The sequence below is a fragment of the Camelus dromedarius genome, chromosome 16, assembly GCF_036321535.1.
Source record: "Camelus dromedarius isolate mCamDro1 chromosome 16, mCamDro1.pat, whole genome shotgun sequence".
In the NCBI taxonomy this organism is placed as follows: Eukaryota; Metazoa; Chordata; class Mammalia; order Artiodactyla; family Camelidae; genus Camelus; species Camelus dromedarius.
In genome coordinates, this window is record NC_087451.1 from 45,724,377 (window position 1) to 45,747,818 (window position 23,442).

At 46.7% G+C, this 23,442-nt stretch overlaps 1 protein-coding gene and 1 pseudogene across 1 annotated transcript in view; both read left to right on the forward strand.

The window, feature by feature from the left end:
• Positions 1–23,442, forward strand: part of PITPNA (phosphatidylinositol transfer protein alpha) — a 35,853-nt gene that overhangs the window by 4,757 nt on the left and 7,654 nt on the right. Inside the window, exons 3-10 of the mRNA XM_010978907.3 lie at positions 3,974–4,119; positions 6,764–6,855; positions 11,478–11,485; positions 12,572–12,646; positions 13,775–13,858; positions 15,804–15,881; positions 16,040–16,150; positions 17,046–17,168. Coding sequence (XP_010977209.1) covers positions 3,974–4,119; positions 6,764–6,855; positions 11,478–11,485; positions 12,572–12,646; positions 13,775–13,858; positions 15,804–15,881; positions 16,040–16,150; positions 17,046–17,168 — 717 coding nt within the window. The remainder of the gene's footprint in view (positions 1–3,973; positions 4,120–6,763; positions 6,856–11,477; positions 11,486–12,571; positions 12,647–13,774; positions 13,859–15,803; positions 15,882–16,039; positions 16,151–17,045; positions 17,169–23,442) is intronic.
• On the forward strand, positions 9,307–9,403 carry LOC116157978 (U6 spliceosomal RNA; annotated as a pseudogene).

The window sequence follows — 23,442 nt, forward strand, 5'->3', positions numbered from 1 at the left end:
GCTGAGTCAGAGTCGGTCTCCTGGACAGCAGGAGACTGTCACAGAGCCTCCCTCGTCCCGCCCTTTCTCTGAACTTCCTCTGCTCTCCTTTCTGGGAGCAGCCTTGCTCTTTGCTTCATTCTGAATCCACAGGCCCCCCAGCTTCCGGTTAAGCTGGAGTTTTGGTGAGGGTGATCAGCCAGTATAGGTCCCCCAGTCACTCTTTCCTGTGGTGTCAGCAGGAAGCTCCTGTGATAACTTCCACTCTGTTCCAAATATGAAATGGACCTTTGAAAAATGAAACCAGGCCAACAGAGCTCACAGCCAAATAGCCAAGCCTCTTGGCCCCCAAAAAAGGTGGGCAAGCATTGGCCCCCAGAAGATTGTCTCCAGTGGTGGGCTACATGTCTGTTAAGAGCTATGGAGGCCCAGGGGAGGGGTTGGGTGTGCCCCAAACATGATGTGGGAGTTCTGGGAAAGGAGGATAATAGAAATGAGACTGGGGAAGCTGGAGAAAGGAGATGACGGGGTAAATGCTGTGATCCCTGGGGGCCCTGAGATGTACCAGATGGGTCTGGGAACCACGTGCTTAGGCTGAGAGCTGCTGGCTTGTGGGGGTGCCGTGCTAACCCACCTTTTTATGAAAAATAGCAGGTGATGATTTTCCAAACCAGGAGGCCAAGCAGGAAGGCCCACCATGTTTACTGTCCTGACACTCAGCTCTTGGGGGTCTGATGACTCCCTCTCTGCCGTACAGGAAGATCCCACACCACAGTGAGGAAGGTGTCCCGTAGGAAGTCAGGAGTTCCTCAAAGTGACATTGAAGGGTGAAATGAATCTTTTCACAGGGAGTTTCTTGAGGGAATGATAGGTAGGAATGTCTCTGAGAAGCATGGCAGACCAGGAAGGCCAGTGCTGTCCAGGGGCACCTCTTGGCTGCTCCACAGTAAGGCTAGAGGGGCCAGGACAGTGCTTGCTTATGGTGGGGCCAAGAGTGGAGGAAAAGGGGAACTCACCTTGAGAGCATCTACATCTACAGTTGGTGGTTTTCAGCTGGTGATTGTTTTTTTGAGCACTGAGGAAGTAGTGGGGTGAGGTGAACCAAGCCTGAAAGCAGAAGCTCAGGAAGTAAGCACTGGCTAGGACTCATCTGTAAGCCTGGTGATGGCCAGCTTGTTCTCAGAAACCACCAATGAGAAAGCAGTGCTTGGCCTAGGTAGGGTTGAAGCAGGAGCTGCTCTTTTGATGGCTTGAACCTTAGTTCCAGAAGATGAGAAAATCTTGAATGAGGATGCTGAAGAAGAAATAAGTAGTGACCAGCCTTTTCAGAGTCTTTATTGATAACCCAACCTGACCCACAGTTCCAGTGGGAACAGCCCAGTGTCATGTGGCTATTGGATTCACTTCCCAATTGGAGGCTGTGATTTGAAGCCCTCAGAGCTGTCTGATTTGGGGTGGGGAAGAGAAAAGAGAAGGCCCTGTCTTTATGACCATCCTGATGGTATGAGTCAATGTTTTGGGGTGAAGTTACCTTCTGGCTGGCCAGAGCCTTTGCCCTAACACTCTGCAGGGTTTCTGGACATTCTGCAGCAGAGCACCAGAGCCCTGGCTGTTTGGTGGTGTGTCCACCAGTGGTTCCTGGCTCAGTTTGGCCCACCTTTTCCCCCTGCTATGGGCAGAGCTGTTTTACTTCTCATTTCCAGAGATGCAAGGTGCCAGGCCCCTATGGTACCTGGCCTGGCTGGTCCATGGAACTGAGACCAACAGCTGTGGTGTTTTTCGTGACATTTTTCAGGCCTACCTACTGCATCTTCCTGGGTTCCCACTCCCAGATTGCCAAAGTGGTGAAGTCTCTGTTTGTCTTAGCTTAGTTCTTGGGAACAAGGGAGCAGATCTCCAGGGCAGGGAGTGCTATTCTTGGTCTAAGGAGGCTGGAATCCGGGTCTCTTCTGGGCTCTTTATTTGATTTAATGTTCTGACCTGTAACCCCTACCTCCACTCCATCTGAATCTGGCTGCTTTCTGCTTTGTGGAGCCCCTGTGCTGAAGGGAACCCTCTGACATGAAAAGTGCCCCTCACTTGTGGCTTGTGGAGGCCAGTCTTACTTACTCCTTTGGATTAACAAAACTGCCTTCACATGTCTCATTGGGATTAAAGGATCAGAATATCAAGAGAGATTAAAAGGGGAAGATGCCAACCCAACACACTGATCCTCTTAGAGCCTGCCCTCTGATTCCTGCAGCAAAGAGGAACCAAATGAAGGGGATTAGTCTCTGCCTGCGGCCCCTCCCTAAGCAGCACCAGCAGCCGGCAACCCAGTCCCCTCCACCAGGCCCTTTCCCTGGCCTGCCCTTTAGGATTGCTGAGTCAGTGGTTAGGTGTTCTTATGACTCTTCTCTGAAACAGAATTACTGCTGCTTCTTAGGAATCCCAGGCTCAGCCAAACCCTGGCCCACTTGGTGGGGTTTTCACATATGCCTCTGTTAGGGGGTGGACTTGGAAAGACACAGGGACAGCTTGGGGTTCCTTGGGGGCATTGAGGCAGCCCTGATGTTACTCTGGATTAGCAAGGTCAAGGTGACTGGCTCTCACCCAGATGTTTTTCTTTTCAGGATTAACAGCCTTGATGGTTTGACTGGGCCTTTCCTTGGCATCTTATACTGGGTTTTAGCTTTGGAAGTTAGGGTTCTGTCAGCTTCATGGTAAACGGTGAATTGCCCTGCTGCTTCACCTTCCATGTTTTGCTGGAAATTTCCCTGCAATGCTTAGGGAGCCACACAGTAGAGCAGGCTTCCAGGTTTGGGGGAAGCCTGCGGCTGCTCTGCTCGGTGCTGCTGCAGGCAGTGGTTTTAGTGGCAGCTTCCCAGGATGCCGCTTCTCTGTTTTAATCTCAAAGGGAGAAAAACCTTTGTCTTTCACTCCTGGGAGTACCAGGAGGTTGAGGAAGGGACATAGGGGCTGAGGAAAACCTTTCTCCCCACCTGTTTCCCCACACTGTAGTCAAGTATCCTTTTATCTTTTTTCATACTCCCTAAACTGTTGTGTCTGGTGGCATTGGCCGTGATAGGGAAGATTCATCCTTTGGTATAGGCATAACTTCCTGCATTAACTGTTGCTGTTTGTTCTCTTTTCACATCTTTTTTCCCTCCAGACAGCTTCCCTCAGAGAGAAGGGAGCAGAGGGGCCAGGCATGGTCCTTGCCGAGATCATTGGCCCTAATACTGAGTTGTCCTGAGAGGGTCAGAGGAGGCCAGTGATCTTGACTGGTGACTTGATAGGGTAGCATGTGACACAAATAAAGAATAACTAGGCTTTGGCCATCTAATGGGTGCCAACACAGAGGGTACACCCAGCCAGCACCTGGGTAGGAATCTGTCCTGTCTAATACAGGAAGCAAGGCACTAGCTTTAGCTCCACCAGGAATCGGGAAACCATCAGGAGGTTTGATTCCCTGCAAGACTGGTTTCTGAGCTGCTGACACGGTGAGGAGGGCCCAACACTGGAGAGAAAGCAAGTAGATGAGCCAATTTTACAGCAGAGGTTGTGGCTTTCACAGAGCCCTGGGTCACTTTCTTTACAAGAAGTCATGTCTTAGGGTCTATTTAGACAAATGGGATAAAGAGACTTCTGGCCACCCATCCAGATCTTGTTTTGAGATCTGGGACCAGAGGCAGGTCCAGGGCAGAAGTGACCCTTTTGGACTCTAATCTGTTTTCTGGATAGTGGTATGAGATTAAGTATATTCACCTTCCTCCTTAAGCCTTGATGGAAGATGTGAAAATGGGAAGGATGAAATTAAACACATCTGATGGCTAAAGAGAGGCCATGGAGCAGCCTTGGGTGGATTTGGGCAAGGCCCCATATGAAACTGCAGGGTGAGCTCCTGGATCAGGGGATCCCAGAGCTATCTAACTGGTTCCAGGCAGCTGGACCCATGTGCAACCACTGAGAAGATTCTGCATTGGTAGTAACTGCCATCTCTCTGTTCCTTCAGTATCAAGTAGGGCAGCTGTATTCTGTGGCTGAGGCCAGCAAAAATGAAACGGGTGGTGGTGAAGGCGTGGAGGTCTTGGTGAACGAGCCCTATGAGAAGGACGGTGAAAAAGGCCAGTACACACACAAGATCTACCACTTACAGAGGTAGGTGGCTGCGCAGCAGAGCCAAAGACAGCCTGGTGTAGAGGCGGAGCCAGCGGATAACTGGGGATATTTCTAGGTGGTTAGCTGGTTGCTCAAGTTGCTTCAACTGTGAGAATGGGTGGAGGTGGTTCTTTGCCCATTTAAAGGGTTTTTTGTTTGTCTGTTTTTAAATAAAAGTTACACTTGCCCCACCAGGCTCCTAGTCCCCAGAGGTGATAGTGTTACTCATGTGTGTAAATATATAGTAAATGTTCCTAAAAGTAGAATTGTGGGGTCAGGTAGCATTTTAAATTCTGATATTGTGAAATCAGCTGCCAGAGAAATTTTGGTACTTCTCTTTGGATCAAAGGCATAAGTAAAAGTTTAGCTGAAACTGATTTGTGTACCCAAATCCATCACAAACCACACAATTGTTGAATCTCTAACCAGAAGAGTAATATTTCTTTAAACCATAAGCTGGCCCAATATTTCTATAAACTGTAATATTTCTTTAAACTGAAAGCCATAGTAAACATATGCCAGCTTGAATGGAAGTCGAAGTTTTTGTAACTACCCAGTATTGGAAGAAATAATCTGATTAAAAAAAAATTGTGGCAAAATATACATAACACAAAATTCACCGTTTTTACCATTTTTAAGTTTGGTGACATTAAGTACCTGTGCAACTAAAACCTGAATCTTAATCTCAGTTTGGTAAAATTGCTGCTTTAATGTAGTCTATTGCTCTGGGGAAGCAGACCTGCCAGCCCAGAGTTGTACAGGATTTATGAGTGTGGAGCCAGGAGGAGAGCAACACTGTGAAGTGGGCAGAAAATCTCACCACCATCCCATTTCCTTGCCATGGTGCTCTTTTTCGCTCCATGCCTCCTCTTGGTCCTCCTCTATCCCTCCTCTGAGTTGACTGCCAACCAATCCTTATTGAGCCCTTAGCTGTTAATTAGGGTAAGGCTTAAGATACACCTTCCCATAGTGTATTTGTATTGTTTAAAGCGGACTTTGAAAAGAGATAGTGAGATGGGCAGCAGGGGCCAGTTGGTTTCTCAAGGCTCAGTTGGTCCAACCAGAGTGGCAGAGAGGGAGTCTGTACATACGGAGGGTGGGACCTGTCTTACCCTCTTCTTGATGGAGAGAGTGTAAACTTTGAGCTGCTACCACTGCTCTTAATCCCCAAACACCCAACTGCCAAAAAAAAAAAAAAAAAAAAGCCCAACAGTGCTGAATGCCCTGACCACCTCTCCTTGGGAGGCCGCAAGCCTTCCTGGCACCGTTAGTTGTCCCAGTCAGAAACCACAGGGCCACCACCACCTTCTTCCTTGTTCATATCAAATCAAGTCCTTTCAACTCCATCTCCATTACTTCCGTTAGCTCCAGCGCTTCCATTTCCTTCCATCATCTCATGTCTGGATTACTACAGCAGTTCCAAACTGGTACCCTTGCTTTCCACTTTTCACACAGCTTCAAGTGTTCTGTCCAGAAGATGGATCTGCTGCTCCCCAGCTTAAAAGCCATAGAAGGCCCTTTGCCCTTGGGATAAAGCTATAGAATCTTTTATGCCCCAGCCTCTGCTTGTTCTCCTATATTCCCTGCCTCATACATTACACCAGTTACTCTGAACTTCTCTCTTTCCTCAGCTTTTCCCATCCCCCTCCCATCCTTTTGTCTAGCTCAGTCCTACCTACTGTCTCCTCTATGTGTTTGTGTAAACCTTCCCTTCCCTGGAGAGCCTCCCCATGCACCGTGTTCTCATGGGGCTCTGCCCCCAAAGCCCCCTGTTGCTCATCACAGCCGCACTTACAGTGTTGGCCTCCACTGGAATAGTTCCACTTCTCACTAGAATGGAAGCTCCGTGAGGGCAGGAGAAACATCTATGTGGTTTCTGTATGTATCCTGGTGCCTGGCACATAGAAATACTTATCTGAACAAATGTGGCAGTGAGTGAACCATCTCAGCCTGCGGAGTTAGCTCTCTCCTGGAGGTAGCTCTTTTCTTAGGCTTCAGGCACTAAAGTTGATACAACTGCAAAGATTACAGTTAAACGCTAAGGAAGGAAGGTTTTACATACCTTTAAAAGAAAAAAAAGAAACAGAATGTGCTCACACCTGTAGAATGTACCTGCTGTTCTGTAACCTGAGATAAGAATTGAGCAGAAGGAAATATTTTGTCTTGGGAGGCAGATGGCCCTGACACCCTCCTGACCACCCAGTACTGCAGATAGTAGATCAGATCATCTTGGATCCCATATTCCAAATTAGTTAGCTGGTCACACTGGCCCTTAAACCTACACTGGTCCACCCTTGGAGACATCTCATCCTCGCAATGTGTAGTATCATGCCCTGGGCCTAGTGATCTCTGGAAAAGTGTGTAATGATCACGTAACGACCGATAAGCCATGGCAGGATGCCAGGGGCCGCACCTGCTGTTCTGTTCCTGGTAGGCGGTGGAGCAAGTTGTGGTTGTGTGTTAGTAGCCAGCCGAGGTGGGGGGTCAGGCTCTGGCAGGTGGCTTCTCACTCACAAGTGGGACCTGCTGGAAACTTGCATACCCACTCCTCACTAAAGAAGCTAGAGCTGCCGCCTAGAGGATGTGCCGGAAAAGCCTACTGTCTTCTAACTCTGCTTCTTTTCACCACCCCTTTCTCACTTAGCAAAGTGCCCACATTTGTTCGAATGCTGGCCCCCGAGGGAGCCCTGAATATACATGAAAAAGCATGGAATGCCTACCCTTATTGCAGAACCGGTGAGTGCAGACCCGGCTAGAGCTGGAGTTTGGGCCCCCAGGTGGTTGGAGTGTGTGGTCCAGTGGGCCCAGGGGTGGCGGTGAATTGGGGTTTTGTGTCCCACCTTCATTTTCTAGATTAAGCCAGTGGAAGGATGAGCTTGGGGCCTCCCTTCAGGCTGGTGGTGAGTGGCAGTGTTGTCTGGAGCAGTTTGGCAGCGGGCTGGGTGGGAACTACGAAGTAGCCATGGCCCAAGATGGCACAGAACCAACCCCTCCTATTTGGGGATGGTATGATAACTTTGATTGTTTTTACTGAGTACAAAAGGAATATTTTCCATTTAAATTTTGGAGAATATGTACAAACAGAAGAAAATAATCACTTAGGGACGATCTTTCCATTCCTAGTCACTGTTACCATTTTAGTGTTTCTTTCTAATCCTTTTTTCTTTTAAATGCTTACATATACACATTATATATAAAAGTCTCCAGACACATTTTCTAGAATAATCATACTAATTATTAAATTACTCATTTTTACTTAGTAAATGAGAAGCCTTTCTCTGATACTCCGTAGGTCACTATTTTTTAAAAAATTTTAATGGCTGCATAGTATTCCATTGTATGAATGTACTGTGATCTTTTTAAACCACTCCCTTATTGTTAGACAATGAAATTTCCAGTTTTAATGTGATGTATTTGTGTTTGGCTTGAAAAGCAGCAGTGAAGCCCAGGGAGGCAGTTATAGGAAAGGGCCTGCAGGGTGACCTTCCTGCCCTGGGGAAGAGCCAGGCCTAGACATCGAGAAAACAAACCAGAAAACCCTGATCTTGTTGGAAAAAAACTGAAATAAGCCAGATTTTTGTTGACAAAGGATTTAGAAACAGCTATCCCCCAAGTGTGTTATGTAACACCTGCAGTACTCACACCAGATTTGAACGGAGAAGACAAGCAGGAGGGAGGTCACTGCTGAGAGCCCTGAATCAGTGGCTTCCGCTCAGCCAGCAAGTTCTACAGTTGAAGGTGGGATTAGAAGTGGAATTATTCTCTTAATCTTTGCCAGTCTCCGATCTGGAGTTTCTGGAAAGAAAAGATTTGAACCTCCACAGAGAACTTTCTATTCTTAGACATTCTGGAATTCCCTTTGAGTAGTTTAGACTCTTAGCTTTCCAGGATTCCTAGGTCTAGAGGGCCATTTAGCAGTAGACCTCTTGTAGGGCACAAACTGGTACTGGTCCGTATCCTATGGGGGTCCCTAGAGGTCCCCTGGAACTTGACTAAGCGTTTCCCCCAGCCAGTCTACATTTGCTGGCACAAAGAGTCTGGCTCTGGGGTCCTTCTGCCAGCCTCTGCTTACACATACTCTGACTGACTTGTTGAGAGCTGGCACTCCCTAGATTGTCTCTGATGAGGATGTTCCACCCATGTGGTCCTTATCTTGTGGACTTTGGGGATGACTGAACTCTAGAGCGTAGGGTCATTGCTCTCTTCAGTCATCAGTGGCCCTACGCAGGTCCAAGAACCTTGTATCAGGAGATGCACAATCATTGGTGGGACCGGGGATGTGTAATGCCTAGAGTTTTGTTGCTGTAGCTGAAAATGTAAACATCACTGTTCCCTAAGCATCAGGCAGGAAGCTGTTCACTTCTTGGAAAAGAAGCATACACAAACTTTTCTTAAAAGACAGTGTACAGCGTGGCTGGGTGTGTCTGGTCTAGGGCCAAAGGTGAGTTTTCTTGATGTCTCAGAGAGTTGCATTGAGCATGCATCATAAGAACCTTAGCCAACTTGGCATAAAGGAGGCAAACAGATAACGTGGACTGCTGCGTGCATGGGGCAGGGTTCTGGGTACACAGCTTGTGCCGACTGAGAGATACCACTGTCCTCTGTATAATTCTAGGGAGAGTGTGCTACAGCTGAAATGGACATTTTTCTAGATGTCAAATGTTCATTTGCATATTGTCCTGATTTTTGGCCCAAAGAAGAAAAATGTAATTTCTAAATACTCCGTGAAAAGGAGAGGCAGGGAGTAGGGGGAAATGTTGGCTTCTTCAGTGGGATCTGACCTTACAGTTAGAATCCACTGTCAGACAGAATGAATGTGTTGAATCTTAGATCTGTTCAGTTAGACCTTGCTGTTTTAAAATAAGAGATACAAACATGGAAGGTTATGTCCAGTTCCCTCTGGGGACTGGTAGGAAAAAGATTATAAGTTCACACCTCTTAGCTTGGCCTCAGTAGATCCAAGTTTGGGGTGAGATGGATAAAGGAATGGGGATTGAATTCCATGTGCCTTTTGGAAGGTTCTAACCTTGTTCTGAGTAGAATGCAGATGGACTTGGAATCTTCTACCCATTATCAGCTCTTTCTGTCCTCTTACTTCTCTCTGTTTCTTTTCCCCTGATGCTCATGAGTTGGGACATGAGGAGGGGGTAAGATGGGGCTCAGTCTGTGAATGAAAATAGGAAGAGATGCTTGCTTGAGCAGCGGTAGACTAAAATTGAAACGACACGGAGATTAGCATGGCTCCTGTGCAAGGGTGACACACAGGTTCGTGGAGGGTTCTGTTAAAAAAAGAAAGAAAGAAAGGAGGAAGAGGAAAATGAATGTTTCTCCTCCTGCCTCTCCCTCTAACCTTAACCCTGGGCTGAATACAGTCTCATTAAAGCCGTGGTTTTAAAGTACCTCATTGGTCTCATTTGGAGAGCCCTGTTTTCCAACTGCAGAGGGTTTCCTGAGATTTTGCCAGTGTAACTAGGGTTGCAGCTTGAAGAAAAGGGAAGGCTCTGAATGCAGAGGTGTTTGGAGGGGCAGGGAGGCTAGAGAAGATTGGGGAAGATTGTTTGGTCACCCAAGCTGGCATTAAAGGCCAGGGAGGGTCATCATCCTCGGAGGTTCAGAAGCCTAATTTGTCAGAACTGAGTGGGTCTGTTTCTCAAGGTCTCAGAAAGACTAATGTATAAAACCAACAAATGCCAATATATTAGGTTATGTTGAAATGCAGAATTACTAATGAAACCAGATATTGCTGTTTGCTGAGTAGGGCGTTCTTTCCTTGTGGACTTTTCTACAGGGGAAACCAAATTATAATCGGCATTCCAGTGTGTAGTGGGAAGCGTCCACTTGCTTAAGTGATCAGACCCTTGTGTCCGTTGATTAGCACATTTGGTCCCTCCAGAGGCCAGACTAGGAGACGGTTGCTTGGAGAGCATGGACTCAGAATCGGGTGGTTGGTTGGAGAAACTCGGTGACTAGTGTCATCAAACCAGGCCAACCTGACACTCGGGGTGGGGCTGCTAGATGTGCCACATACACAGCCCGGGACTCCTGCTCCCAGGACATTCGGTGCTGGAGCATTTCTGCCAAACTGGCCTCTTTGGACACCCCTTGATGGATAGTAGACTCCTCATTTCCTTTTTTTGTTAAACATGATTTTCTTTAAGCTGGTAACAGGGCAGTTATTTCAGTAGGCCTTTTAGTTATCATCTTGATCTGGTGCTTTCTTCTAAGTATCCTTCACTGGATTCAGGAAGGTCACTGATAGTCACTTCGGTTGTTTCCCTTTTCTTGTCTTGTCTTGTCTTGTCTTGTCTTGTCTTGTCTTGTCTTTCCTTTCCTTTTCTTTCCTTTCCTTTCCTTTTCTTTTCTTTTCTTTTTTTCTTTTCTTTTCTTTTCTTTTCCTCTCCTCCCCTCCCCTCCCCTCCCCTCCCCTCCCCTCCCCTCTCCTCTCCTCTCCTCTCCTTTCCTTTCCTTTCTACTCTCTCTCCCCTCCCCTCCCCTTTCTTTTCTTTTCTCCTCTCCCCTCCCCTCTTTTAAATGGAGGTACTGGGGATTGAAGACAGGACCTGGTGCATGCTAAGCATGCCCTCTACCACTGAGCTATACCCTCCCTACTCTTGGGTTGTGTCTCAAAGAGGTGGACTTTATCCCTTATATTTCAGCTTTTCCTCATCTCAGTCTCAGAGGTAACCTTAGTTTCAGCTCTGGAGTTATGGAGTTTGACTGTTGTCTGAACGTGGCAGTGTGGCATCTATCTGAAATTGAGATAACTCCTAAATTCAGAGGGCACAGAATGATCTGGGCTGTGGTCAGGAGGAGAGCTAGTCCATTCCCTGGTGACATTAGAGCTGCAGTCATTTTCTCTGATAAATAATTGAACTGTGCTTTCCAAGGGGGTCTCATTACAATGAGCAGGAGTGTGGAGGGTGAGAGGTTTGGTTACAGTGAGAGGAAGGATACAGAGTGCAGATAGACAGTGCCTGGCCTAAGGTGCCTGCTCTGTGCCCCGGGAAGCAGGGGGGCACAGGTGATGCTCTGATGGCCGAGCGGCAGGTCTCAGTGCTTCAGCTCATCAGGGCCGGTCCCTGTCCTTGCCCAGCTGGGAAGAGTCCGGAGGCGCTGACAGTGGCATCACTTTAATTAGATTCCATATTTGGACTCTGGGGACTTTTGTATGAGTGAAACGAGGGTTGGTGCACTTAAGGTACCAAATGCACTCACTGGGGCTTGGAGGGTGACTGTGGAGTAAGCCCCAGGGATTGGAGAATTCTTTGCTTTTGTATTCCCTGGGGATGAGGGGTGGATATTTATTCATCCTCATTAATCTTTTTCTCTCTTCTTTCCATGTCCTTGCCTTGGAGCAGTTATTACAGTAAGTATGTTCAAGGGGGTGGGAATATAAGAAAAGAAGAAATAAAAATGGAACTGCACTGGAGGTTTCTGGGGGTTCCTCTCTTCTTTCTTGGGGGACTTGGAGCTGTTGAGACTTAATCTTTTCATTCCTGACGAGGAACTTGCTAATTGGCAAAGTGGCCTCTTGCTTGAAGCTGCATTGGCAGGTGGCTTTCTAAGGTGCAGCAGTCAGGACTGCGGCATCCTCGCCCTGGGTCTCACACGTACAGAACGAGCTCCCCCCTGCTCGCCCCAGGACGTGCCTTGTCAGGGCTGTACAGAAACTTAGTTCAGCTGACCTGATTGGGGCTTTCCCATCTGGGCATCTGTTGACACCAGTGAGCACTGACCCTTAGCAAAATTGTGACATCAGCAATGTTTCTTTTCCGTGACCGTCCGCTCTGTCAATGCCCTTCCCACCCTTCAGCGTCCTCATCCAGATGCCTTGTTCCTGCTAGGATGTAGGCGGTTTCTGGGAACCTAATTCCCACTGAGGAGTTAGGGGGTTACCGTGTCCCTCCTTTGAACAGTTCCAGCTTTTAAAAAGCATTAAGGAAGAAAGATAATAACTAGCATGAGGGGTTAGATTGCTGAGAAGAGAACTTCAGTCCTCAGCAAAAGACTGGCTGGGGGGAATGGGGGGAAGAGGGTAGCGATTGTGTTTGCTTGGCTGGGAAGACTTCCTGTGCTTTTCCCACACTGCCAGTCAGCCGTTAGCACCCTGTCCGTCAGGTAAATGGCAGATACATGAATTAAACACGTGGATTTTTGAAGTCAGACAAGACTGTTTTTGAGGCCCAGCTCTGTCGTTGTCTCTATGGCCTTGGACAAGTACCCTCACCCCTTTGAACTTTGTAAAGTGAGCGTGATGTTACTACAGCCCTCACAGGCCGCGGTGAGGATTGGATGGGAGGATGCGCGCCTAGCGTGCTGTGGGCTCCCAGGTCAGTTAGCTGATATTATAGCAGAGGCTGGAGTCTCCCAACTGCCCTTGAGCAAGTAGTAGGAAATGGTTGCTCCCCAAATTTGAGCCTGGTGACTGTAAGGTATTTTTTTCCCCTTCCAGAATGAGTACATGAAAGAAGACTTTCTGATTAAAATTGAAACCTGGCACAAACCGGATCTTGGCACCCAGGAGAATGTAAGTAGCACTTCCCAAGGGCCCCAGGGACTCCCTGAGGCTCTGCTCTGTGGCTCTTCCATCCTTGCCAAGGGGTCTTCTCCGTAGTCCCCTTTTTCCTGTCTGGGAAGACAGCAGCCTGGCTTAGATCTATCCTGCCAGCATGGGATCACTCTCTCTCGTCTGAAAAATACGATCTCCAAGACTCTTTAAAGGGTCTTCTCCTAATGTGAGGATCGGTCTAAAGTGCAACTCCTGGCACAGAGGATCTGTATTTTTAAAATATCAAAATTACAGCCTCTGTAGAGCACCATTTGCCAGTAACTCCTCAAATTTAAAATACACCCCAGTAATTCTACACCTGGGAATTTATACTACAGTTATGTTTTTACATATGTGAAATAACTCATATACAAGGAGATTGATTGCTGCATTCTTTGTGTAGTCAGAGATTAAAAACAACATAGGAGCCCATCAGTGAGACCCTGTTAAGTAAATTGTGGTGTGGCCGTATCGTGGTATGTTACGCAGCCGTTAAAAAGAACCAGTAGGGAAAAGTCTTCAAGATATATTGTTCAGTGAAAAAAGCAGGATGTAAAACAGTGTCTATATGTGTTACCATCTGTATTAAAAGAAAAATCTCCGCACTTGGGTGCTTGTTCGTGCATAGAACCTGGTAGCAGGATGGTACTTGGGAAGGGACTGGGAGACAAGCAAGAGAAAGTTAGTTTTTATCATATCCTGCTGTACATCTTGAATTTGTGTCATAATTTTGTATCATGTACATGTACACCCTGTTTCAATCAGTTAATTTTTAAAAGCATCAAAATAGCAGCATATTGCTAGACAGGCGACATCTCCATGAGTGTGTAACAGTCTTTATAAAGGGGGAATATATGGAAGGTGCTGAGGGAGCCCTGAGGGTGTCTTGGCCTGCTGGAGTCGCACTTAGCCTGAAAAATCAGAGCACTAGTTCTCAAATGTATGTCCACTTAAAATCCACCCTCCCATTCCTTTGGATAATTTTGTATATAGTGGTAGGAATCTCACATCTACGGCTACAGGAGTAGCTGTTCCTGGGTGTCCGTTCTGGGTAAAGTGTGCTCTGTAGATGATGGAAACACACAGTGGTCCTCCTTCCTTCTGCAGGTGCATAAACTGGAGCCTGAGGCATGGAAACACGTGGAAGCCATATACATAGACATTGCAGATCGAAGCCAAGTACTTAGCAAGGTAGGAACTGTTTAGCAATATAGATGGCTTTTAAGATGTAAAAATGACTCCTCAAACCAAGAAATCATATCCATCTTGGCTCAAAGGAAGGTTCTGTCTTGGGTATTTGTTTTAGTTGTGAAATGAGTGTTGAGTTCCCTTGGCTTGGCTTGGGGATACCACCAGGAAAGTAGTGGCCCAGATGTATGTGTCCTGTTTGACCTCTGGAAATTGTCGCTGGACAACGCAGGTACTGTTGGTAGCCCTGAGGGTGAGTTACCCTGCTGAAGTGATACTTGGCCTGAAACTAGTTCTCGTTATTTTTCCAACCCAGTAATTGAAAAGCATATTGCCTATCTGTTGTGTTGGAATACTGTGTTCTGTGGGTTGCAGGGTGGTGGGGGAGGTTTGGGGGCGCCAATTATATGGAAAGACAAGTCCCCTTCCCCCAAGAAGCTGGTGGTCGCCTCTCAGAGTAACGTACACGGCAGCAGACACCTGGGAAGGACTTTCCTTCCTGCTTTCCATCATCACATCCACTGTTTGCCCTGGAGTGGCGTTCAGTCATTCTCTCATTTTGCTGCTCAAACATCCTTTGATTTCTCTAGGACTCTGCATCCTTATAACATGTGTCTAGATCCATTATAACATTAACATGTTATGATTAATAGTTTATGTTTTTCCCACTAGATTCGGGACTCTTAAAGTGTGGGCCAGTCATTATTTTTGTCAGTCCTGCCTACTGTGCCCATAACGTGTCTCCATAATGTCGGAGACAGTGAGGGCCAGGTCTGTCCTGCTCACTGCTGTGTTTCCGGGAGGTATTGTTTAGGGAAGTAAAGGTTTAGGTCCCCCATCCAGTCCTCTTCCTATGTGAATGAGGCCTTTTGGGATCTGGGCACAGGAATTTGGCTTTCTGCCCATTGGTAGGGAATAAGTGCTTTCTATACCCCAGGGGTATGATACCTCTTTCTTGGAGTCACTTTGTGTGCCTAAAATATTTTAATTTGTTAAATAGATGCTCTAAGGGGTTTGCTTTTCCTGAGCCCATGTTAGTCAACGCAGAGGAACAGCCAAAGGTTAAACTTCTGTTGCAGTTAATTAACACACAGCATTGACTGCATTTTAAATCAGTGAGGGGAGACTGACGATAGTACACAAGAGGGTAGAGTCTATACATTGAACATTTCCAGTAGGGATTTTATTAAAACAAGCCAGTTTATAAACAAAACAAAAGCCAGAGGGAGATAGGACTAGAAGATTTCAGGAATGGCAGCAGCCAGTTATTCTCAACCTAGGCTGCCGTTTTAGAATCACCTGGGAGGTTTAAAAAAACAAAAAAGTGCATCCCACCCTCACTTGCAGATATTCTTATTCACTGAGTTTTGTGCGGAATAAATAGCTCAGAAATCTATACAGTTGACCCTTGAACAACACAGGTTTGAACTGTGGGGGTCCACCTGTAAGTGGAATTTTTTTTTTCAATAGTAAATACTACAGTTCCACGCTGTCCCTGGTTGGTTGAATCCAAGGATGCGGAGGGTTGCAGGTATGGAGGGCCAACTCTAAGTTATACGTGGGTTTTCGACTGCTCGGAGGGTCAGCACCACTAACCCCTGCATTGTTCAAGCGACTGCTGTATTTTGAAAACACCTTCCCTGGAGATCTGGTGGTTCACTCCAGGTTGCAAGTCCCCATCTTAAGAAGTAGATGCCTGCTCGCACAGTCTTGTAAAACTGAAAACAAACCCTGGCAGAGAAAATCGCAGAGAACTCCTCTGAGGTGAATGTAAACAGTTCTACATCTTGTTTGTAACATTCCCCCATATTTTCTGTGCGCCTGTCACATCAAGGCTGGTATGAACTGTGCTCTGGTGGAAAATCTGATCTCTCTTTCTCTTTCTCTCCCCTTCTTTCTCTCTCCCCCCATCTCCCGCTTCCAACTCCAATTCTACAACTTCTCTCAGGATTACAAGGCAGAGGAAGACCCTGCAAAATTTAAATCTATCAAAACAGGCCGAGGACCCTTGGGCCCCAATTGGAAGGTGCAGTTCACACCCTCACCACCAGGGGGCGGGGGCTGGGCACAGCGTGGGTGGTCCTCTCCTGGAGGTGGAGGGGAATGGCTGGGACTGGGCTAAGGGAGAGCCAGAGGTCTGCCCTCTTAGTTACTTGCCTGCCTGTGGGTGTGTTTCTAATACAGCAGGAACTTGTAAATCAGAAAGATTGCCCATACATGTGTGCATACAAACTGGTTACTGTCAAGTTCAAGTGGTGGGGCCTACAGAACAAAGTGGAAAACTTTATACACAAGGTGAGTGACCAGGGTGCAGCCTTCCTAGTGTGTGTTGGTGGGGGGTGTTTGGCCCAACAAGAGAGGATCATACACCCCATGTGGCTTGTATCTTACCGTAGCCAACATCCGAATATTTCAGATTGGTTTCCCAGATCCCCACTTCCCCTTGCACTGAACTGTCTTACAGTTTAATCCTGTCCGTCCAAGGGCACCACATGTGACAGGGAAGGAAACTGAGGCAAAGAGGAAAATAAGAAGGAGCTTGCTATGAATAAACGACAAAACTCAGTATCTTTTCTTGAAGCCAAAAGGCGAGAGGCACTAGGAACCAATTTCTCCAGGGCCCTGAATTACTAAACCAGACAGACCTAAGGAGTTTCCTTCCTTTTTAAACAAGGGACTATCAAAACAAAAGTGTCATAACATGTATACATGGGAGAAACCCAGGAAAACTGAGTCACTTGCCTGAATAGCCCCTAGGGAGTTTTTATAGCCTTATCTCTGGTGCATGAGAGTCTAGTAAAACTGGGCAACATTCCATAGCTACTGGCCAGTTTTAACCTGGCTTTAGGCTCCAGGGACAAGGAGGAAACCTGGCACAGTTGTTTTGGGACCTTGGCTCTGCTGTATGCTCATGGGCTGCCCGTCTTGGTAGCATTTTGGGCACAGAGTCTCACTGTGAGGTAGGGACCCAGCCTCTCCAGGGGGCTTCCTCCAGCTTGAAGCCATACTTGGCAGATGCATGAAGGCAAAGGTCGTTGACCTAAGGGACTGGAGGGCTGATCCAGATAAGCCAGCTGGGTGTCACTCCTCGCCCCTGCTCCCAGTAGAGTTGGGCTTTGGTCATGGGGAGGAGAGCTGCAGCAGTGGCCTTCACCTTCCACGTTCTAACTTGGGTCCCTCCTTTTTATAGCAAGAGAAGCGTCTATTTACAAACTTCCACAGGCAGCTGTTCTGTTGGCTGGATAAATGGGTTGACCTGACCATGGACGACATTCGAAGGATGGAAGAAGAGACGAAGAGACAGCTGGATGAGGTACGCGGGAGCCCAGGGGAGACTTGGGGCTCTCAGCCAGATAACTGTGTGAGCATGAGGGAGACTCATGCCGGGGCAGATCTCTGAGGGCGCCATCCTGTGGTTCTAGGAACATGTCAGCGTCTACTGTGGGTAAGGGCTAATGCCAGGCGATATGGGAACTACAAGGAAGAATGCAGCCCGTGCTCTTGAACTTGCAGTCTAGTCGAGGTCTTGGCATATCCAGAGAGACAGATATGGCGGTCTGTGCTGAATGCCAAGTGAGTAATGCAGTTGCTGCAGTGGTTCTTCAGAGCCGGGAGGGGGAGTCGTGCTGGGCTGCAGAGGTGGAGGTGAAGCCGGGAGGAGGCAGGCCGGGCTGATCCATGAACACTACGCACATTACCCACAGAGGACAGCAGCAGCACACACAGAACTGACCCATCTCTAAGGTTGTTCTGAACTATTTTTAGAGTTTGGAGCCTTTGCCTTTTTTTTCTGGCCTTGGCATGGATCCCAGAAGGAGCGCTATCTGCTGCTCCATGGAAGCCTGGAGACCTAACACTCCTCTTGCCTCATTCCGGGAGTCTGGGGATGCTGCCCTGCAAGGCTCACTCAGAGGAGGTTGTCAGTAAATAACACTCAAGCACCCACCGTATGTGAGGCACTGTCTGAGGGTACGTCTCCTGTGATCCTCACAACCCCTGGGAGGAGGCCCCACTGTTACCCCTACTCTCATATAGGGGAGTGGAGGCTCTGAGGGTTGAGCTCGGTGCCCAGAGTCATGCAGCCCATTGGTGATATGCTCGGGAGAAGAGCCCTGGTCCCCAGTCATCCGGCCTCGTTTCTTCCCTCTCAGTGCCATTTGGGGCTCCCTCTGGCCCTCTCAGGGCTAAAAGTCTGGCAGGAAGCTCTGTTTCATAGGAACTGCCATACATTTTTCCCTGGGTGGGTTGGCACAGAGCCTGGGTGTCTGGCGGGCATTGCTTTGCATGGCCTTGCTGGGCTCTGCAGCAGGGCCTCAGGTGAGATGCAGGCCCAGGTGCCCCGTGCCCCACACCACACAGATGTTCCCGCTGCACTGTGCCGGTCTCAGGAAAAGGCACTCCTCCTTCCTCCACAGCCCCAGGGAGTTGATTTTACCCTCCAGGACAACACTTCTGGGCTGACCCACTGGTTAAGTGCTTTACTGAGTTAGTTTCTGTTGCAGGCAAATGTTTAGTCATTCATTCAGCTACATTTGGCAGGGAAGTGGCAGGATTTTGGACACAACTCCTGATTCGTTTGCTCAGGATCTTCAGGAAGTGGTAGTTTTTAATGCCTAGGGCTCTGGCGAGTCTAACAATGTAAGAGCTGGGCCTGAGTCTTTTGGTCACCTGAGTCCTGACAAAAGAAAAGAAACAAATGACCAAACAGAGGAACGCAGAGCCTTTGGGGTTTAGTCTGTATCTTCAGCCGCCCACTGCCTGGCAGGCCAGTCCAAAAGTACCCCGGGGTCATGGGAGCACCTGCTGACAGCCTTTCACCCTTTGGGTCAAATTTGAATTCTCAGTGCTAAGAGGACTCTGCAGAGCATCCACTGGATCTGCCTCCCCCAGACCCAAAGTTGGAGTGCACTCATCATCAGGAGTGCTTTCTTAATCCCGCCCTTGTCTTTGCCTGTTTCTCCATCCTGTGGATAACTGTGCCAAAAGCTTAGATGATCTTTGTCCTCCAAAATAACTGCAAATGCAGAAAACCCTCTTTGAAATTGGAATTTTTTAAATAGTTGGCAGTGGAAGAGAAAGCAAAACCATTGTGGGACATGTTCCAACCCCTGTAGCAACTGTATGGGACCTTTGTGCACTGACAGTACCTCGAGCTCACTTGTCTTTTTTCTTTCTTTTTTCTTTTCCTCTTTCTGAAAATATTTCTATCCAAGTTTTCTTTTCTTTTCTTTTTCTTTTTTTTACTTTTTAAAAAAAATCTATTGAGGTCTGATTGACATACAAAGAGCTGCATGCCCCTGTTTAATGTATACATCTTGATGAGTGTGCAGATAGATATACACCCTTGGAGCCATCACCACAGTCAGTGCCATAAACATATCCATCACCTTCACAAGCATTTTTATGCTTTTAAAACTCAGGCAATATCCTGGCTTATGAGGAAGACACTGTCCTCCTCTGCCCAGTCCCTGAGGTCCCGCCCCCAGAAGCAACCCCTTGCAGTTCTCAGGGTGGTTTCTTTTGTTAATGACTTCCGTGTTTCCAGATAGTATGCTTAACCTCTTAATTCTTTTTCGACTTGAGCTATTAATTGTCTACTTTTTCCTATGGAAGATTTGGCTCTTTTACTCCACCCACCACCCACACTTCTCTCCATCCTCCCAGATCACAATTTTGGGTTAACTCATCAGTCAGCATTTATTATTTTTTTGCCTTTGAAGTTCTTTTTTACCAGCTGAGCCCTTTAGTCTACTCTGATTTTCATTCCTTCCTTGGATAATTTTCTTGTTTTGTCAAGAAGTGAGCAACGGCCTCCCTTCTTTGTGTTAGCTTAGTTTTCTGTGTCTGTATCTCTCAGTTTTGTCTCTGAGTCTTACTGAGGTGGTTGGTCGGGTTGCTTGCACAGTAACGGGGTAATGAACCAACCAACCATTGGTTCATTCTCGTGCATTTTGCTCCCACTCGGTAGACACTTTGATCTAAAGATCTTGTCAGTTCTGGAAGATGTTTTTGTATTACCTGTCTCATCATTTTCTCCCCTCTGTTCTCTTTTGGAATTTTTTTCAGTCAGAAGTTGGACCTCATGAATTGGCCTTCTAATTCTCTTATGTTTTCTCTCATTTTTTAAAATGTCTGCTGTTTGGCAGAGATTTTCCAGGGTTAACTTTTCTCTCCTCTTTTGAATTTAAGATATTTTAAAGCATTTCTTCTTCTGTGTTCTTTTTTTAAAGTATTTTTTTCTTTATTTCTACCTCAACATCTTCCTTTTCTAAAGCTCTGGGTTTTGGCTCTTGTGTTTGGTTTTGAGGTATCTCTGCCCCCTGAACATTTTTTGTTTCCCCTGAGCTCACTTTTCCTACTGGACTATTGTTTTGTGTTGGGGGCTTCCCTCAAATGACTGGGGGTCCTTGGCTGCCCATTCACATTGAAGAGTGAAGCCCTAAAAAAACGGATTGGAGCTCTGGATCAGGGTGGGCTTACTGAACGGAAGTCAGGTGGGCCCCAGCTTCAGGATTCTGTTTTTCTTCAGCTGCTCATTTTGCTTCCAGAGGACTCCCCAGTCTTTTGCTCGTGGGGATGGTCAGGGCTAGCCTTCTGGGAGCTGAGCTGAGAAGGGTCCTGGTGGGTTCACCGTGCTATGGGGTGTCTTTAACCTAATCTGCATCCTGCCCACTTCACCCCCAGCTGAGCCTGGCTACCCTCAGCACCTCCAGAGAGTGAACCCCCAGTTTGCTGTGGCAGGAAGCAGGGCTTGCTGGACTGTGAGAACTGGGGGAGGGAACTCCAGGGCCAAACTGTTCTTTATTCCTGCTTTCAAAGAAGTCACCAGTTTTTAACCCCACCTGCACTCCCACTTTTAGAGGTACCTGGTGCCGCTGTTCCCAAGCCTTTGGAGAGCCTGAGTGCAGTTGAGTTTCCGTTCCTCACAGGCACTTGGGTGTGAGCCTCTGCTGTTCTGTGCGTTAGTCACTACTCAGCTGTACTTTTTTCATCTTCCAGAATGCTGTTTCCCTCTTAACTGCTGTTGTCTTCTCTGTTCTTGTTGTCTTTGTGGTTTTACATCCTTTAAAAAATTCCTTCACGGTCATTGTGGTAGGCTTTTGGGGAGGCAGAGCAATAAATGCATCTATTCAGTCTGCCATGATTAACTGTAAGTTTGCGATAGGAATTATGACTGTTATTTTTTAAACCAGTGCATAGTAGTCTCATGTGGGTGGATTGTTTTGTGAGTTATGAGAGGTCACTCTAAGGCCACGGTCACCACTGCCATAATTCTCATCCCTGTTGAGGGGTGGACCCACCGTTCTTGGATGAGGCTCAAGGATTTGAGAAACCAGGGATCAAGAGATTAGTCCTTTGCCCTAAAAAGAAGAATGTCAGGAAATGTGTGCCTGTATAGAACAGGGTCTCTCCCTCACTCCTGCTCTCTTAAGAAACTCATGATCTCAAAAGTGGAAGAAGGTACCTTAAAGGTCATTTAGTCCAGTTATATGGCCAGTGATTGAGTGCTATCTGCAGCCCCCCCACCCCAGCTTGTGCTCGATCACCTCCTACAATGGGGGACTCACTATCTTATGAACATGGCAGTAATAAACATAGTTTTATTATTAATAGAAGCTAACATTTATTGAGCTCTTTCTGTGCCTGTCATGTGTGGTAAGCATTTTATATGTACTGTGTCATGAAATCCTCATGGCTGCCTGTACCTTTTATTTTATAGACAGAGAAACTGAGGCTCAGAAGTTATGGATACCTTCTTGTTTAGTGAAGATACTTCCTGGGCCTTTGGCCGTTAACTCTGTAGGTAATGAGACTGGGGAAAGAGGATTCATTTTTTAAATTTTAAGAAAACTATTTACTGGACTCTAGAACATCTGCTGAAAAACAGCAAAGAGGGCACAGTTAAAATTCCATACCATATTTGTGGGTCTTCCTCTTGAAGTCCCTGTCAGCTCTTCTGTTCCCTCCGGAGCCGTCCCTTCTGGACTTGGTACTTCGGGACAGAGCTGAGAGGCCATGTGGCGCCCTTGCCTTGCTGGCCCACCTTGGGGACTGTTTCTGAGCCTCCTTGTAGCCAGTCCCCCTGTGCGTATGCTTGTACATGAATGTGCCCATCGCTTTCTCATCACCTGAACTTTGGGGAGGAGGGCCCTTGCTCCATCCTGTGGCTTTTTGACTGATGGGTCACTGTCAGTTTTAGATTTGAAGTCTTAAACTCAGTGATTGTGTAAGTTTCTCTGTGCAGTGAAGTTCCTGGCAGGATACCACATCCCAGAGTTTCCCACTTGGGATTATAGTAGATAGAGGTTCTGAGGATTGAGCTGATAAGGAGAAACCACTCAGTGCCCAGCTCGCCTGCTGGGCTGTGGGAGATTGGAATCTGAAGTTGGACTCCTGCAGCGCCTGCAGAGGGCAGAGCTGGGTCTTTTGAGGCTGAGGGATCCCAGTCTGTGGGGTCCTAATTCCCTCCGCCCTGCCCAGCCGTGACTGACCCCAGGGCGGACCACCTGGAAGATGGGCCAACATCTTGAAATATGGGAGCAGCTTTATTTTCTTTTAAAATAGTTTCATTTTTCAATATTAAGGTAGTATATAAGTTTAAATACTTTTTGGAAAAGAGTGAAGAGTAGAAAGAAAAAAGTCACTTGTACTCTTACTATTTAAAGACAACCACCGTAAACATTTTAAGTCTTTCTATACACTTTTACTTAGTTATGATGGTATTGCACATGCCGAGTGCTTCTCTTACTTTTTTCTCTAAACGTTATAACAGAGCATTTCCTACTAAAAACCCGTTTCTGCACACACGTTTCTAAGAGTAGTGTACATATTGCTCTGTACTCTGGCGTTTCCTTGTTTCTGTTGTGTTGTTTGCTGGTTCTCACTGTTTCTAAATGATGCTGTGGTGAAAAATTTTTGTACACTAAGTTTTTTGGGTAATTAGGATTATTTACTTAAAATAAATTCCTATGAATGGAATTAGAGAATTTAAGACTCTTGTTATTTCTTGCCAAATTTCTTTCCCAAAGGGCTAAACCTGTTATAAAGAGAGTGGCTTACTAAAGAGATTTGAAAAACAATTTCAAAGTGGGGAGGGTATAGTGGTAGAGCACATGCTTAGCATGTGCATGAGGTGTCCTCGGTTCAATCTCCAGTACCACCTCTAAAAATAAAGAAAGAAATAAACCTAATTACCTCCTTCACAACAACAACAACAAAATCCAAGGGAGAAGGGTATAGCTCAGTGGTAGAGTATGTGCTTAGCATGCACAGCGTCCTCAGTTCAATTCCCAACACCTCCATTTAAACAAACAAACAAACAAATCTAATCCCCCCCTTTAATAAATAAATAAATAAAAATAAAATTTAAACATAGGTAAATAAAAACAATTCCACATGTGCCTCCTATCTGTGCTTTCAGAACTGACTTGTGGTTACTTTTCAATGTCCTAAACTGTTGGGTTTTTTTTTTTTTTTACTAGCTTTTTTTTTTAATTGAACTTTTTATTTTGAGATGATTGTAAGATTTACATTCAGGTTTAAGAAATAATAGAGAGGAGATCTGTTTCTCCCAATGACATCTTGCA